The sequence below is a fragment of the Morone saxatilis genome, unplaced genomic scaffold (assembly GCF_004916995.1).
Source record: "Morone saxatilis isolate NCDOM2014 unplaced genomic scaffold, NCSU_SB_2.0 Contig8, whole genome shotgun sequence".
NCBI classification, from domain to species: Eukaryota; Metazoa; Chordata; class Actinopteri; family Moronidae; genus Morone; species Morone saxatilis.
In genome coordinates this window covers 25,175,193-25,193,938 of record NW_023340257.1, presented here as the reverse complement: position 1 = coordinate 25,193,938, position 18,746 = coordinate 25,175,193, and the positions used below count along the sequence as shown (strand labels likewise).

At 43.2% G+C, this 18,746-nt stretch overlaps 1 protein-coding gene across 1 annotated transcript in view; it reads right to left on the bottom strand.

The window, feature by feature from the left end:
• LOC118341390 (alpha-actinin-4-like) overlaps nucleotides 1-18,746 on the bottom strand; it is a 56,832-nt gene that overhangs the window by 20,440 nt on the left and 17,646 nt on the right. Inside the window, exons 2-3 of the mRNA XM_035679637.1 lie at nucleotides 1,883-1,997; nucleotides 1,109-1,228 (exon numbers count right to left, since the gene is read on the bottom strand). Coding sequence (XP_035535530.1) covers nucleotides 1,109-1,228; nucleotides 1,883-1,997 — 235 coding nt within the window. The remainder of the gene's footprint in view (nucleotides 1-1,108; nucleotides 1,229-1,882; nucleotides 1,998-18,746) is intronic.

Sequence of the window (18,746 nt, the reverse complement as noted above, 5' to 3'; positions counted from 1 at the left end):
TGTGTGTGTGTGTATATGTATGTATGTGTGTGTGTGTACACAATGTGCAGAGCGGGTGCAGGACTGCAGTACTTTGGACAATTTTGTGTTCAAAGGTCTTCAGTATCTGCTGCAGGAATGTCACGGTTGTCCTGATCAAGTAGGAGAAAGGTCACTGTCCTCCAGCTGACCCTGACACAGCCGCTGCTCAGTGTGATATAGTCGCCTAGTACTGGACCTCTGTCCTCAATCAGCAGGAGGCAGAGAGAGAGGCGTCTCACTGCTGTTTCACCTTCTACATCTGATGGGCAAACTGAATGAAGTCTTTTTATTCTGAGTAGTTCTTCTACATCGCTTTAGTAAAGAGCATAAACTTAATGCCCCAAAAGTTATGAAACAGAGTTAATTAAGAAACAATTTAATGCAGATATGTGCTTTTACTGTCCATAAATCAGGGTTTGTGCAGGTTGAATTTAAAGACCATTTTGATTGCAATTGAAGACCAATTTCCACCCTGATGAATAAACAACATTTTTGCAGACCTGCATGCTGTCAATTTCAATATGTATTGCTCAGCAATATGTATTCATTTTAACTTCAAGTTACCCAGAGCTCCAAAAGCATGGACGGATGGAAAAGGCCTGAGACGCATGTTTCTATGCTTTCTTTACTAGTTTTACTGCATTTAATGAAGCCTCAGTATGCTGAGCAGCTGTCATATGAAGGAAAAACAAACAAAAAACATATTGGATTTGGTTGGCAGATACTCAATATCAAAAAGACATTAAAGACTGATCATGAGCAAAAAACAGAACAACAACAATAATCAGGACATCTTTTAACTGAACTCTGCGACTTTCCAACAGAAATTGTTCACTTCATGTGGAGGCTCTGAACCAGGAGACCCTGTGATCCATCCACGTCTAAAGGTAATTTACTGTGGGTGTATTTTACATTCGCGACACTTACACAACTGTAAGAAGGGTTAAGATGGATGATGGCAGTTTCCACAGCGAGGTCTATGGGAGTTCATAAGGAACAGTTTTAATTTCACTCATTCAGTTCTAGCACATCGAAGGATGTGTTTGGTGTCTGTCTGGGGGTCTTTGATAGATGTGTGCATGCTTACCCTCTGCTCCAATAGAGACCAGTTTGACTCCCTTGCTGGCGATGAAGTCCAGGGCTTTGTTCACATTGTTGATCTTGTGGACCCTCATCTTGCCTCGCTCAGGCTTGGGTAACCGTTCGCCTGCAGATATAAACACACACACAGACATTAGCTCCTGCGGTGACGAGAGCTGTGCATGTTTCCACAGGCTCAGCAGAACGACGCTCAGTCAGGACGGTTGAAGTTACAGCGGGGACGTTTGCGTCGCTCACAGCAGAAAAACTGATGTGAATGTGAAAAAGGAAGCCACATGCAAGTCCAAATTTCATTACGGGCTGACAGCAGTTCAAATGATTCTCTACTATGCCAAGAGAACAGTTTTCCTGCTACAACCTGCAATTAAACACAAGAAACCTCAAGAGGAACGCTGTCATACGCTAGCGACAGATAAAAGCAGGGTGTTCCCGATGTTTTTTTAAGTGCTTGCGACCCAGCTGAGGTTGGAAGCTGTGAGCGACCACACCCTGGATTGGACAGAGATGTTGTGCATCTTTAACATCTAAAAAACAGTTTGGAGTGACAGCTCAGACAGCTTTGAAACCCAGGCCACTGCTCGGTGACATACGAGCGTGTTTGTGTGTGGTGGGCTGGACGGCTTACCCTGCGGCTTCTGTGTGAAACATCTCAAATCATTAATCGGGTATCATTAAAGCCATTTTACTTTAATTAAAAGCCTTCCTGCTGAGCCTGATTTCCTGTTGTCCCCTGTGGTTTAAGGTCGCACAGATGAGTTACCTGAGATGACCTCTAGCAGCAGCATGAGTTTGAGTCCGTCCCTGAAGTCCTCCTCGATGTTTTCGATCTGCGTGCCAGCCTTCCGCAGGTGGGAGTTACACCATGCCGTGAACGTCTGCACGAGAGGACACAAACAGGAGACAAACAGAGATTATTCAGAGCCTGGGCCACAGTGTTTTTCCAGATTTTATGACAAAAAAACACTTTGAGTTGAGAATAAAAGAAAATGGAATTCAATGGAGAGGAAGGGAGGTCAGGGAGTTGCTTTGATAAGACAGGAAGTAGCAGAAGAAAAGGGGAGGAGACAGATTACGATGTTATGTTACGATACAATACCAATGGCAACTGGCAACAATCTCAAAGAACAACTTAAACTATATGTCACAAAGATGAAAACGTGTTTTTGGAAGATAAAATGAATAAAACAACTAATTCACACTTTGGATAGTATAGTATAGTAAACACCCACCGTCTACGACAGCTGTGCATTGTACAAAAAAAAAAAAAACATCTGGTTTCTTTTCATATTTTTCTGTCATTTTGTCATCAAATTCTTGTCACTCAAGTTCTGAAATCATTTCAACCCTGAACAGAAAAACAGGGGGCTCAGTCCCGCTATAAACAACAAACAAACAAACAAAACAACGCCGTCCTGTCGAGTCCGAAGCTACAGGTATGTCCCAAATATTACAGAACCATCACCATTGAGCCTGAAAACCTGACAAACAGACCCCCCCTACCATCTGAAAGCCAGACAGGCACCAAACTGTGTGACACTTAAATCAAATATCAGGATGGTGTACCAAAGACAAACACAGGCATCTGAGAACAGACACACACCAGCACAAATCACACACATCAATAGCTGGTTGGAATCCATGTTTTTGTGCTTGTGGTTAGCCAACATTCTTCAGAAATGTGTTTGGAATTATTTTCATTATGAAGGAGTTTGTGGCACTGAGGTAGGCACGGGACTGTGCGAGGCTGACTACGCGCTCTGTCACGCCACTCTTCAAAACGCTCCGTTATGGCACATCATCAGTCAACATGTCAAAACAAAACTCTTTTTTTTCTGACTTGTTACATAATTTAGGGGAAGCGCCGAAAAATGTGACAAAAATACATGTTCAAGATCCGACTTGCACACGCTCAGTGTAGCTCCTGTCACTGGCACTCCTTAAACTTTTTCAATGTCCATCATATGAACATAAAAATGTTCCTACAATGTATTTCTGAAAGCTTTCAAGTTAATAAACACCAACCACAGGGTTTCAATTAACAAACAACTGAAATGTACACATAACTTTAAGAGGAAATGTTTATGTGAAGGAAAGAGGAAGAAGGTTAAAGTATTTTCCCAGCAGGAACACACAGCTTGAAAATGACAAAGGTAAAACTGACAGTAGCACTGAGACACCAGTTCTTCACAAAGAAAAACTGATTAAAAAATAAGCAATGTGTTATATATTCTGCTATCATTATCAGGTGACTTTGCTGCTCCAGACACAATATTTAGCTGTATCTAATCCAGTTCAGTACATTTTCTCTTGCTAATGTCTGAGCATACTTAAAATACAACCTGTGTGTCTTTTAAAATAAATATTGTAACGATAACAGTCTAAAAAGTCTGTCGTTTTTTATACAATTATCCGTACTATGTAAAGAACGTGTGTACTTTTGCCTCCTCTGGTACCAACGGTTGTGATGTGAGGAGGGGAGATTGATCGTACTGTGATGTTTTTATTGGATCTGGTCTCCATTCAATATAAAAATGTTATTAAATATCCATATATATGGACTGGGAAAATAAAGATGTAGGACGTGATAATGAGAATAATACCACCAGTCACTGAACGTCTCCTCAGTATTTGGATTCAGAAATATTAAAGAAAATATAACTGCTGAAACTGACTGATGTGAATGAGTATCATTCCAATTCACCTCCCTCTTTTTCTCCCCCTCTCCTCCGCTGTGTGTTAGAAAACATTATGACAGGGTGCTGCTCGCTGCCCTGCCCCTCTCCCCACCGGCCCACCGGCCACCGGCACAAAGCACCCATTGAGCCTCGTGGATAATAGCACCCTTCAGCCCGCTGTACTCTCCCTCAGCCCGCTCTCGCTCTGTGACCCTCCCCCAGACCGCCCGATACCAACCCCCAACTCCCCCAACACACACACACACACACACACACACAATTATATATATAGAGCTCCCTCTCTGAGACTGGACCAGGACACACACAGTGAGGACAGGGAGGAGGGAGGGACGGGAGATACATTTCACATAAACAAACACACTACAGACAAAGTTAGGGGGCAGGAGGGGGAAAGATAATGCCCCCACTAACACACACACACACACAACACACAGAGTTAACGACAATGCAGCAGGAAGTGGCACTGCAAGTGACAGAAGTTTCTTAGTTGAGCAAACAAACAGAGTGAAGCTGCATCCTCACTGCCACTGATTCACTGCCACCGCACCACAGAGGCTGGAGCCAGACGGGGGGGGGGGGGGGGGGTAATATGTGATCTATTATTACTTATGATTTATCCAAAATGGATAAATCATTCATTCAGGGTTCGTATGACACACTCAGTAAGGGATAACTGACAAATGTAGGTAAAAGTTCCCCAAAAAACTAATTTTCTTTCAAGTATGAATCCATAACATCAATCTATGGCGTTTAGTCCTGATCAGGCAGTTATATGTAACCAATGTAGCAAATGAGATTTGGTGAGGAAGTGCAAATAAAATGTTATTTTTCTTTTACATGTATTATTTATGCTGTTAGATACAGAGATAGCACTGGGTCAAGTAAGCCCACTTTCCCTGGAGGGAGGGGGTGATATGACCAATGAGCTTTTCTGCGTGTTGAGAAAAAGAAAGTGTAGGAATGTGAACTATACAGAGGCTCTACTAAAACTAGTAAAGTGGGCTATGTTCCAGCGGGGCCGCTGCCACTGGGAGTGGTGGCGACAAGAGAGAGAGCATAAAAAACAAACAGCAACAGGTTGAGACCTGCAGAGAGCCCGGGGACTTTATGTCCCGTATAACACTGCATGCTCCAGATTGTACAGCGGATACACTTTCATCTGCTCTCTCCGGGGTCAGAGGTTAAACCCCCACGTTGTCGGGCACTGTGAGTCTTGCTCAAGGACACTTCAGCCTGCCTTTATCAGAGCTTGAATGAGGCCCGTGCTGAGAGAGAGCTGTCCGTCAGGCTGTTCTGGGTCTGTGACAACGAGGAAGGAAAAAACTTCTGTTCAATTGTGTTCAGTTGGCTTTTTGTATCGGGGAAATGCCTCTGGCTACCTTATGTCATTCAGGGGCAAGGTGTGGTGTTTGAAACTGGCCCAGGCACGCACACACAGACTGAACCCTCCTGACTGGACACTGCAACAATCCTGGTTCGAGATTTTCCTCCCACACGCCCTCATCATGCTACATTTCGAGTCAAATCCATTATAAAACACATCGATTGAAGTTAATACCCACAGTTCACTGCTTTGCTATCAACATCAGGTACAACTAGGGTCCTCAGCCAAACGCCAAATAAGGGATGAGTAATCAGAGTGTAGGGCTCAGTTTACATGGCTGTGTTTCTTACGTGTACCAGCTGAAACTAATCTGACCCTCGCTGTCCACTGTTTCTACACAATGTCTGTCTAAGTTTTTGCCATAAGAAAACCTGCGTTATAGGTCATCAGAGATGTGGCCACACATTGCTGATGTTAAGCCACTAAAAAGAAAACATGGCGGGATCTGAGCGACCTCAATCCTGGCTAAAATAGATAATTATTTTTAGCTAATTAATGCATGATGCAGTTTTAACATGTTAACATCACAAGCTTTACTTCGACTCTCTGTTTATGCCCGCTCTCAAATTTTATTAGTAATAGTAGTTTGCGATATTGAAATCAATATCCTTAGGTTGAAGAGTTCCTTGGTGAAGTGACCGAATTAAAAGTGAACTGGCTCTAATTCTGGGAGAGAGCGACCAAATAGGATGAGTGCCAGGGAAGCCTGTTAAATCTGTCCATGTGGCCGTTCTGTTGGCTACACAGATCAGATCAGATGAGGATTTCTGACCTGAGCTGAGGACACAGATAACAAGCTGAATGCTGTATGGGCCAGGAGAGAGCAAAGCTGGAGCCGAGACTTAAGGAGGTTTACATTTTAGGCATGAAGCCCGTGCTCTTATCCTCTCATATCTGTTGCATAACTGTTGCAGCCACAGTGAAGGACATCCTCTCAGTCAGGACCCCGCTCTGATCTCACTGTTTCAGGTCACCGTTTAACACCAACATGTAATCGTGCTGATGTGTTTTAAAGCTGCTTTGGGTAATTTTACACATCAGCAGCTCAAAAAGCCTAAATATTTGACTACCTCTGAACTTTAATACCAGAAAACCCTGCAACAGGATTAAACTGCAAACTGTGAATAAACTGGAGACCAGATGGTCCGCAATCATGAGGAAGTTACAAGTTTTTTTATCATTTCTCTGCACAAACATATCCATACAACACCTCTGTTCTGTTTGAGTGGGCTGCAAAATGAATCGACATATTATTCAAAGTGCAATATGCAAATGGTAGAGGCAGCTAAAATGTATTATAACAAAGGACTGTAGTTCTGAAGAGATTCACTGGCCTACAAATCTTTAAGAAAACAGAACATTCACACTATCATGATTTGAATTGTTTTTTCAGTGAAAATTTAATTTGTAAAGCAAAAGTTGTCATTCCCACTACTGATGGAGTCGTATTGCAATATGATTTTACATATCGTACAGCCCAGTTTGAACCAGTAGCTGCGACATTTCTCTGCTGCAGCATCAGTGTGTGTTAGAGGATGAGAAGGACGTTTTTTTTGTTTTTTTCAGAAATGTCAGCTTTGATGAAACTGGGTCACTCCAACTTTCATGAGCTCATCGCCTGAATAAAAGGCTGCGCAAATATTTAAATCATTACCTGTTTATATCTCAGGGGTCTCCATTTGTAACAGTTATCATTTTGTCACATGAGGGCTCTAAGCTCATTATCCATGCAAATGTGGCATGACTGATTCCATTGATTAGTTCGTTTTTCTTACATCTATCAGAGTAGGCAGAGACATTAAAGTGCTATGTTGCTTCCAAAAGGGGACCACATGGTGCGTGATGAGAGTGCAGAGATCTCTGTTGTTTGTGTCGTGCTGAAACTGAACTGTGTCTGGAAGTGGTTAAGTTGTCCAACATTTCTTCTTCCATGGCAGATATACAACTGTCTCCTCACTGCGTTACTGCTGTAAGTGTGGAAAAGAGCGGCAGCTTAATGGGGTCAGCTGTTTGATCTCTGTTTTCTCACACACACATACCTGTACCAGAGTCATCGGTGTGATGCCAACAGTCTTTCAACTCTGATCTCTAACTGGGCCGACAGGGTCAAAGGTCAAGGTTCATCATTCGTTTGAAAAAGAGTAACTCGGCAGCAGCTTTAAACTCTAAAATGCAAACATGCAAGCAGGAGCACAGACATAAATACACACACACACGACAAAAACACACATCCGAGTTAACCGTGAAAACACACACTGAAAGGTGTGTTATAGAAGTTACACAGACTGATGGTGTCCAGCTTTATACCTTGTTCTGCTCTCAGTCACACACACCACTCCTCAGACAGGAATGTATGAGACACAGAATCGAAATCTAACCACCTACACACACACACTCTATATCTTTGTATAGCTCACTTCAGCTCTATTTCAAGCATACACACCAATTATTCCCACACCCAATTTCTCATTGCATGTGCAAACACATAGGCACCTTAATTGTATGTATACCCAATGCACGCACACACAACACACACAACACACACACACACACACACGCCACACCACAACACACAACACACACAACACACGCCACACACCACAACCACACACACACACACACACCACACACACACACACACACACACACACACACCACACCACACACACACACACACACCACACACACACACACACACACACACAGGTAAGGGTGTGTCTTGCTACTGAGCAATGAGCCAGGTTGAACACAATGTTATTGCTCAACTGTCGTATTTTCTGCATGACGTCAGGAGTGTGTGCGTGCATGTGCTGCGTTCTGGATCACACCCGCCCTTTTTCTTCCTGCTGAACACTGATGAGCTCACTCTGCACTGACAGTTGTTTCTGTGAAGGCTTGTCATTTCTATCTTCATACATAAACACTCGTCTCTGTGGCCCACGCACACACAAGCCTTCTCACTTATGTCACATTATGTTCAACTGAATTTTTAGATGCACAATCAACTACTACTATTACTATTATTACTTTAATACACCACAGGGAAGACGGTGTTACCAGTGGTATTTTTTTTAACCACAAGTTATATCAAACCACGAACCATTACACGCTTCTTTTAATGCAACGTCAAAAAGGTCTCACACCTTCAACCACACAGTTTATTTCTTCTCATCTTATCTACATGATTCATGTATTCTCAGTGTATCTCACACTCCCACGACCAAGGTCCACCCACACCCACACACAACTTCTAGGTCAAGATTCCACGACATGATGAAGCTTGCTGCTGAACGATGTCTTTTGTCTCTTTCTGTGAAAACAGCGTTTGTCCTTCATGCTGTGCTTCTGCTGTAAATCTTACTTTTTTAATTCAGCATCAGTTGCCCTGAAAACCTTGTACGGTTGTAGAAGATACTGAAAAGAGGAAAAGCAACAGAAGAAGTGACTTGGGGAGGCTAGGAAGTGACCCAGTTAACATGCCCTTGAGCAAGGCATTTAAATCCCTGTTGCTCCCCTGGCACAGCAGAACAATGTCAGATCAACCTGAAGGTGTAAATATGAGCGGCTGTATGAATGTGAAGCAGGAGAACGGCACAACAGTGTCAGGGAACGAAAAGGCAAATGTAAAACAGCAGCAGATGGCAAGTTGTTTGTACTGCTAGTTAAAGGAGTTATATGGGGCCCTGCTGGCAGGAGGTACAACCTCAAGGACCTTGGACGGAGCCATACTAGACTGGACTGGCTGTACCAGACTAAGCTGGGCCAAAACCATGCTGGCCTGGCCCTGGGAATAAAGCTCAGCAACTAGTCTGGTCTGGCCTGACACAAGGCCTCCTATTCTTAGAGGCACGCCAATTAAAAAAGGGCTGTGGCGTGCGACACAGCAGCCCTGCTAACTATTGTCACACACTCTTTTGCTTCAAACGCTGCAGAGGACAGGTTGCTCTTTATGCCGCAACACACAGACAGACTCAGTTTAAATGCATTTTCCCATTATAGCTCATCTGGACACATACATCTGTATGTCCACACAGAACAGCAAGCTATGAGATTTAGCCACTTACTTTAGGCACACAGTAACTGATTCACTAACAGTGGGGCCGCGAACTCAACTGTACCTTTACACGTCCACAGGGGCGGTCACAAGTAAAGTCCCGAGTCCTAAACTTGGATTTTTGAGTCCTAAACAGGTTTTCCAGCTAACGTAGCGTTACTTCTTCATGGTCGTCTCCTGTAACTTGATTAGATGCTGTCAGACTGGTTCAAACTAAATGGGTCTGGGGAATTAGGGAATGAATAACATTAATATTAGCTGATTCAGGAAATATCTTTAGTATTTTCAAAAGGCTCAAGTCCAAGTGAAGTCACTAGTCATTGTCACAAGAGTCTAAAGTCATCAAATTTGTCACTTGAGTCTGACTCAGGTACAAGTCATGTGACTCAATGCCACGCATCTGGCTGTCCAGAAGATTCTCCATTTTGGATTCCCAGCTACACTCCACTGAGCCCACTCAGTCACACAAACCATAAAACAAACAGCATCTTCAAACACTGACATTCCCCAACTGCGTTTCAGAAATAAACATTAGGACAACTCCAACAGGCTGAACTCGAACATAAGTCTAGAGCCACAATCAAACTAACACACACACACAAAAACAAAATAGCTGCACTCTAGATTCCACTGCACTCTGGTTCCATGCAGCCCCATTCATACAACAGTGGTGTAACTGGATACGCAGACTGCTACTGTAGAGCTGCGGCTGCACCGGTCTAGAGTCACAGTGTAAGAACACGACACCGTCCCACAGCGGCCACGGTGGGACCTGGGAGCGTTCACTGTGCAACGGTGCTGTTTGAGGGACTGAGGACGAAGAACCAACCGCAACCTGAATGAGTCAACAGCTGTTTGAACGGTTCTGAGCAGCCGCGGGGAAAGTGTTGATGTCCACACACAAACACACACACACACACACACACACACACACACAAAATTGGCAGCATCTCTAAGAAATGATGAATGATAAAGATTAACTGCCAAAGCCAAAAGCTGGCCAAGATGTTCACGTCCAAAATACTAGTGGTCACCAGAGAACTGCTAATCATGAATAAATGCAGCGAAGAGGAGAAAGAATGGATGAGAAAGAGGAGAAGAAAGACGAAGCAGAGATCTGCTGCAGAGGTTGTTCTGGTCTCATTATCCTCTCAAGTCTGGACAGGTGATCATTAACATGTGTACACACACACACACCACAACACACGCCACACACCACAGCACACCACAAGACTGAGGGAGCCTCCCCTCTTGCTTCATGTGCTGACAGGTAGTCAGTAAAGCAGAGCTGTAAATGTGGGACAATTCTTTTCAGCCCCAGCACACCACACACACCCCTCGCACCGCAGGGGAGCTGACAAACATGTAATTGGTGTGTACTTCTTGGCTGGCCTAATGCCCCTCAGATATGCCATTATGTGAGTCAACAGTTTAACACAGACTGTTTTCAGCAAGCCTCTTCGACTGCATCCAGCCAGACACACGGCTCTATGGAGGAGCCTTACTGGAAGATACAGCCGCTAACAGAAACAAAGGAAAGGGAGGATTAAGGACAGGACGGGAGGGGAGAGGAAATGCAGGGGGGAGCGGAGGAGAGGAAGCCAGGAGGAGAAGAAGGAGGAGGAGGAGAAGATAGTGGGAAAGTGATGAATGTTGGAAAGAGGAAGAAGAGAGACAACAAACATGACAAAAGTATTAAGATACTAAAAGAATGAGTTCTGTAAAACAACGAAAGTGCTGTAAAGCGGAGTTCTTAAAGCAGCAGTGTGAGTGTAATCACTTCCAAAAGCACTGGAGGAGGGGAGACGAGGGATCGCAGACGGGTGAACGTGGGATAAAAAGTTTTTTTAAAAAGCACCATAGTGAGATGAAAGATTGAAGCTGAGGAGGAGGAGGGGTGTTTATAAAGGAACCCCACATTAAATCATGAATGCAAAATGAAAGAGGGAACAAAGCTTTTAAGACCAGAGAAAAATAAATAAAATACATTGTTCCTCTGCTGGAAATAGTGAGGATGGAACCCAACAACCTTTAGATCAGTTAATGAGACTCTCTGACCCTGAGATCAGCGCTGCCAGAGGGGGAGAGACGAGGAAGAGGAGAAGGGAGAGGAAGAGTCACTGAGACAAGTATGGGCTGTGTGGGAGCATGCTGGGTAACCAGAACAGACTGTTTACATGACTGTCGCATTGCTGAATCCCCCACAGGGGAACACACACACACACACACACACACACACACACACACCACCACACACACACCACCACACACAGACACACAGACACACTCTTCCATTCATTTCTTGGACTCTTATTTTGCCACAGTAAATAAAACAGATTTAAAAACGTATTTGTTATTTTAGCAGCCAAACATTTGCCCTCCTGACGTCTGTTTACCTGCAGACAACCGTACCAACCGCAGTCCAAACGGACCAGCAGCTGCCTGGTGGCTTTTACTAATCTGCTACCATTTTATGAGAGGAGACTTAAAAGGTGTAAAGGAAAGAGAGAGAAGGGAGGAAATAAGGGAGGGAGGAGGCCAGGGGGAGGAGAAAGGGAGGGAAGGGGTAAAGTGTCAAGCGATGTGGTTATTTGTTCATTTATTTATGCCTCTTCCTGTCTTTGTTGCTCAAAGAGTCTGACCAGGGGTCGGATTGCCCCGCTGCTGACAGAGACCTCTGTGTGTGTGTGTGTGGGTGTGGTGTGGGTGTGTGTTGTGTGTGTGTGTGTTCCTTCCAACCTATTTTAGGATCCGCAAGGCCTTCTCACAAAAGAGAGGTGCAGTATTTTTATACACAATGGCTACGTGATACAAGTGAATGATATGACTATAATAACAGATAGTAACTGTGTGTGCCTGCTGCAAAAGGAAAATACAGTTTTGGTCATTTTAAGTCTAATTCGTCACATTTAACTGCACGCTAACATTCAGAATGACAGCCTGTAATTGTCACATAGGACTCTCTAACTTGTCTCTGGTTTCATGTTGTCGGCTTTATTTACACTCTGGCTTGTTGACAGCAGAAAACTGGAGAAAATGTAACCATTGTGGGTTTTTACGTGCAGTGACTCCAACTTCAGCCATGAAGTCACTTATATAATATAACACACTACTCCCATATCGTAGCTGTTTGTCTGCCCAAAAAAACTATTTTTTATAGTGTGTAACCCCCTGAGCTTGCACATTTCAACATTATATGAGGCCATGTCGTCCTGCAGTGTGTCAATAAAAACTGCTGGTGACTTTGGGGCACATTGCTCCACATCACATAGTTCCAGTATTGCATAACGGCATGTTGACACTGCTGCCACAAAAGCCCCATGTTCATTTCTTAATCCACTACATTTACATTTTACTAAAAGATCATATGAAAGTAGTTTTTTTATACCTGTATGCTGAGGTTTTGTCTATTTGTCTACTGGGTGGACTATGTACAGCTCATTACACCAATCCCACAGATGTATTTCACACAGAAAAGAATCCCCCAGAGCTTAAAAGTATTAATCCTCCAAAGTATGTGTGATCACTCGGCCTCTGTAAAGGTCACATGTAAGCAGTTAAATGTGACCTTAAAAGGTAATCAGCGTTACAGAATAGCACCCAGAGTGATAGGAATAGGTGGCGTCAATGTTTAAGGAAAACAACAAACACAAAGTTCACTGCTGTAAATGTCAGTTCCTAGCCGGGCCACTTAGCGGTTAGCTCTCCAAATCTTCTTCCGAGTTCATCCCACATTAGAGGAGCAGAGGGGGGAAGTTGAGGACAGTGGAACAGACATTCTGTGTTTGTTCTGATAAATGTTTGCTTTGTATTTTTCTGCTTTAATGTTTCAGTGACAGCCCAGTGCAGGAGGAGGCTGAGGGGGTAGAGAGAGATTTAATGAGACACCGGGACTCTTCCTGGGATTACATGAAGGGAAGAGAGGCGACGAGAGAAAGGGGGGAGATCTCTGAGCTGTGTTTTCAGTCTTTGATCCTGCACTCAGAACAGGGTCTTCTCCACAATGAGGGGGAAGAAGACAAGAGACCTAGCAAACACTGGATGTTAAAAGGTTTTATGAACTAAATACTAACAGCACGATTGTTTTATAGCAACTGTTAAACGCAAAACACAGATTCATTTGTATGCTAATGTCATGAATTATTACTTTCCAGATGTATATTTCCCCAATCGAGATAATTTATCTACTTGCAGCCATGTTGCCACAGACAAATCAAATGGTTTTTTGTTGTCTCAACTCTCTGGCACTCACTGTCTCATGTGGAAGGCTCCGCCCACTGAAGTTTGCAAAACAAACCACAAACATTTCTCTTCACATTTGCTTTTTGGTGCCAAGTCTGTGTATAGCAGGGACATGAAGACAGGGAAGGTAAGGGGTGAGGGAAAGAGACGGAATGAAAGCGTGTCAACCCTGCTGAACATGACAGAGATATCAGGAATGCCAGCTATGTTCTTCCTCCCTCTGACTCCCTTTCTAGTACATCTTCACTCTCTCCTCCTTTCACCTACTTCATCTCCTTCCTCTTTCCCACCCTCATCTGGCTCTTCTCAGCTCTTTCACTCGTACTTTTATCGAATGATCAATGTTTGTAGCCCAGAAACGACCTTTACCTAGCCCGATAAATGACCTCAGAGCGAGAAAACAAAATCTCTGTTGTGCAAAGTATCTGAAGTTATCTGGAAACAAGGTCTCTCTCAGACACTCGACTAAAGGACGTTAAAGTGGGTCCTTCGAGTAGATCACATAAACAACTCAGTCTACTGGAAGCACAGAATGGAAAAACAAGAGTTTGGACATTTGGTTAAAAGTCTGATTGTCACATACTGGAGTAAGGACTGAAGTCAGCTTCAAGACGTCTGGAGACTTCTACAGTGTTGACTACGAGACCAGAGACCTGTTCTCTTTAATAGCTGACTAAAAGTAATTATTAGATTTGGATTCAGATGTCGTTAAATCCTCACTGATACACAGAAGTAAGTGCCCACTTCAAACCAGTAAGAAGACAGACGGGAACAGAAAGAACAGATACAGATTTCTCTCCAATGAAATGAGCTAACTTGTTCTAACTGTGTATTCACATGGGACAACAATTGTGGGGCTGTTTGCTTAATATGCCAGGCAGCGATCAATCAATCACACCCACACCGTCCTGACGAAGCCAATCAACTTTTGAGTGTTGGACTAAATAATAATTAATTGTTTTTGCTGAACTTTAAAAAAATAAACATGACTTAATAAACAACTAGAGTTAATGTAAAAGACAAATACTTCAGACTTCATATACGATCTCAATATCAAACCATAAAGAATGAGGATCCAAAACCAATAATCCAATCAGCTATACAATGTGGGTGGGGCTCATTTACTTCTATCTTTATCTTCCTCCTGTCTCTGTGACACACACACACACACACACACGACAAAGTTTAACTGCAGCTCAAAGGAAACTGATGGATAAGATCGGTTTAAAGAAGCAGTGAGGGACAACAATCAGTTTCACAGAAGAGGGAGTCAGCATTACTTGGCATTAGTGCTTTCCTCAGTTTGTGTCTCTCATATCACACCATCACTTCTTTCTCTCCTCAGCCAATCAACAGCCAACTACTCCACTTCCTGTCTTTAGAGGCACAGCACAGGAAACAGCGGGGGCGGAGGATGTCCATGTTAATTCTCCAGGAATGCAGTGAATGAATCCAACTGTACAAGACGTAAAACATTAACCCCTGAGCAGGCCTGTAAACTCTGTAGATTTATAGCTTTCTGTCCAATGATGCATCACGATGACAATGGGTTCAACCAGGAAAGTGCACAGGAAGTATGTAAAGGCCTGCTGCGCTGTGATGATTCAGACAACTGAGGGACTCGTATAAAGTGATGTCAGTGGGAGAGAAGGTGCCGTTAACTGCAGAAAGGTTACGGAGGAGAGAGGTGACTGGGCTGCGTTAAACCGGCATTATCAGGTTCAGCACAGCAGTCAGTCATCGGTTGAGTATTTTCTCATTTATTTCTAACAAATGCCTCAGTACAAACGTGGTTCTGATTGGTATACTGTGATGGAAATGTACATACACTTACATACACAACATTTTGATTATTATTTAGCCAAATAATCACAAACTCACTATAGAGACTTTGCATGTTTGAAGTAAAAAAGGTATTTTTCAGATCTACAAAGGCAGGGAGAAGGTCAAACAAACTACTTAAATATTAACAAACTAACTATTTACATAGAAGCTAGAGGAACACCCTAATCCAGTGAACCGGAGGGAAAGAGAGATAAGGTCAAACACGGCCCACACCCCACACCTACTTACTGCCTGCACATGGCAGAGAAGAGGGAGAGATCCTGGCGCTGCTGGCCGAAGAACCCCGCGGTTAATCTGATCAGCATGCACATATCTCTTGGCTTTTCCCTGATGGTCTAAAGAAGTCTCTCTGTGATTGATTTTGTGTAAACTTACATTTTTTAATTTGAACACCTAAATTATAAATCTATATCATTTCCATCATGCATATGCATAATAATTTCATTTGGAATGATACATTTCTCTGTCCCAGAATTGTCCCACACACATTATCTTTGTGTCCCAGGTGCTATTTTCTATCATTAGCCTTAATTTGAGCACTGTTCACAGCTCCAAATTGTTTTCTTAAGACAGAAAGACAGACAGACAGTAGAAAGGTTGACTTTATTACATCCTTTTTATTAATTAAGATTAATGCCCAATTACAACTCTGGGGCTTGTGAAGAAAGGTGGGGTCAGTCCTGGACTGATGTTCATACAGTAAAGGGTTTGGAGGCGGCAGCAGCTTATCAAACAGAAATTAAAAGCAGAACATTTTTCATCATTGTGTGTTTGGTCCCACAGACAGTCCAGGACTCATTGAGTCACTCAGCCTTCCCCACATGAACACCTACTCCTGTAGTTGATGGGGATCATTTTCTTCATCCTGATGAATGACACTGCAGTTCAAATGGAAGGGAACCTCAATTCACATTTTTTAGCCACCTATATAATGTCCTTTGGTGTCTATATATAAAACTTTACCTCATCAACTTGGAACGTTGCAAGTAAAATAATCAAACCTCTAAACACCTAAAATGCCGAAGATGTTATCACAGAACTTTATAAATATATGTCCTCCTCCTCTGAACACAGTCCTTACTAGAAGCCACACCTCGGTCACACAAAAAGGCGTCATAATTGAGCAAAAGATAACGGCAGGTGTTGCAACGATTGACACCATTTACAATCGAGGGCCTTAAAGACCGCCCACGAGCTGCAACTGAATGACTCAACCAGGACGTCATTTCACAACCGTCATGAACGTTTGGAAAGGTTCACCTGCTCTTAAGAAACCACAGACACACACCACCATGCATGACTTAAACTTACACAGACGTACCACTAGGTCACCTGCTTTTACTGAACCATATTGGAAACTTAACGATGTCAGTGACTGTTTTAGAAATGTGATACCTACTCCAAATGCTTTGAAACAAAAGTAAAACTGTGTACTGAATAAAGTTTTTATCCCGGCCCTGTGCCAGCATGCAGTTTGTTATCCAGTTAAGGATCCCATTCAGGCGCCTGGAGAGCAAGCCAGGGTCATGGATAACACCTGGAAACTGCCATACAACTCTACACAATAGAACAGGACCTTGTGTACAGGGGACACAGAGAGACAGGCGGAGAGAAAAACAGAAAAGGAACAAAAACTTAAAACAAGTTAAAAAAGGTCCAGTGTGTAACATTTAGGAGGATCTATTGGAAGAAATGGAATAGAAAATATTCTTTAGTATGTTTTCATTAGTGTATAATCACCTAAAGTGCACCATGTTTCTACGGTAGCCCAGAATGGACAAACACTGTCTTTTCATGACAATCATAGTTTCTCCTGCACACTTGAAAGTTGAGAGAGTTGTATTCAAATGGTTGCAATGTGCAACTTCACCACTAGATGCCACTCAACCCTACACACTGGTCCTTTAAGTGAATCTCAACTTCAAATCTCCATCATTCCTTCTTATTACTTTCCTCTTGATTTTTTTCCACCACAAATGTAGAATCACACGAGTGTAACAAGGCATTCCAGCTCCATACTAGTGGTTGTATTGAAGGTCATTATTCACTTACTGAACCATATGTCATTCGTTCTGAATAAGTTGTGTGTCAACACTATGTCTGAGTCATAAGCAGAGACTTTATGCTGTGATGACCTTAATTTCATTACAAAAGCATGCTGCTGCTGCTGCAGAGGTCTTGTCTTTGACACCCTCTCCTAGCGTCACCTTGGCAAGTCAAGCTCCATTATCACAAGTCAACAGAGAGAAGCAGAACGAGTGAGCAGGCAGGACTGTGACTGTTTAACACAAATGTCTCCTTTGACCTTGATGGAGTTAACTTTTGCCCTGTTGTCACATTACTGTGTCCTTTCAGTTATTCATGTTTCACATTTCCAGCTGCCCTGCAGGAGCTGGTCTGGGCAGCTAGAACCACCGGTGGCCGGAGTGGTGTTCCCCTTCTTTCCTCAGCCTGACCTCCCGTTACAAAACCAGAGCTCTCCAATCACTGAATGAGCTGAGGTCATTATTATTACACACCCACTTCTGTGTGTGTGTGTTTTTGAACAGTCCCAATCAGGAGTTTGGCAGGCCTGATAGCAGTTGGCAGGGTGAAACGTCAGCTGTTTGTGTCAGCCTTTTATTAAAACCACTGGCTGAATCTTTCCAGAGCTCCGCGACAGTTCTGCGGTTCTGTTGTTGATCAGATCGGGCAGGAGGAAACGGAATTACTCCTGGTTTTGTTAGAAAGCGTACTGTTGTCTAGATGCCAAACGGACTGATACCAGCTCTGGTGTTGGGATTTCCAGCATTTAAGGGTTTTCCAGCGTAAACTAAAATATGTTAGCATTTTCCACCTAAATACAATGCATGAAGCGGTATTTTAAGATGGAATATAAGCGCTGGTAAAAAAGGTAAAACCAGTAAACATGACACGAAAAACAAAATGGGAGCCCTGAGAAAGCTCTGGTGCCTTTGTTTTAGCGAACATCTACCGCTGCACAATGACTTGGACATAAACATATTTAAGGCTTATGTGCTTTATCTTAAAGGTGAGAAACACTTTGATAAGACGGGCGATGCCTCTGCCTCTCTGTGTGTAGCAGAGACATCGCAGTCCGAACCTGGTAACAGCCGTGTGTTCTGAAGCTCAAAGCTGACCCTGCTGGTCCACATCAAGTTCACCGACGTGCAAATGATACACTCATTGTGTGTGTACATGAGTAAGAAAAGTGAGTAACCCTTAATGCTGAGTGCATGTGCCTATAAATACGACTGACTGAACCATTAGTGCTCTGATGGAGACAATGATAATGACAGCGACTCAGAAAAGTATGCGTCGATGCAACATCATTTACTGCTAATCAGCACCATCACAAACAACTACACCAGCTCAGACAGTCACACACACAACACACACACAC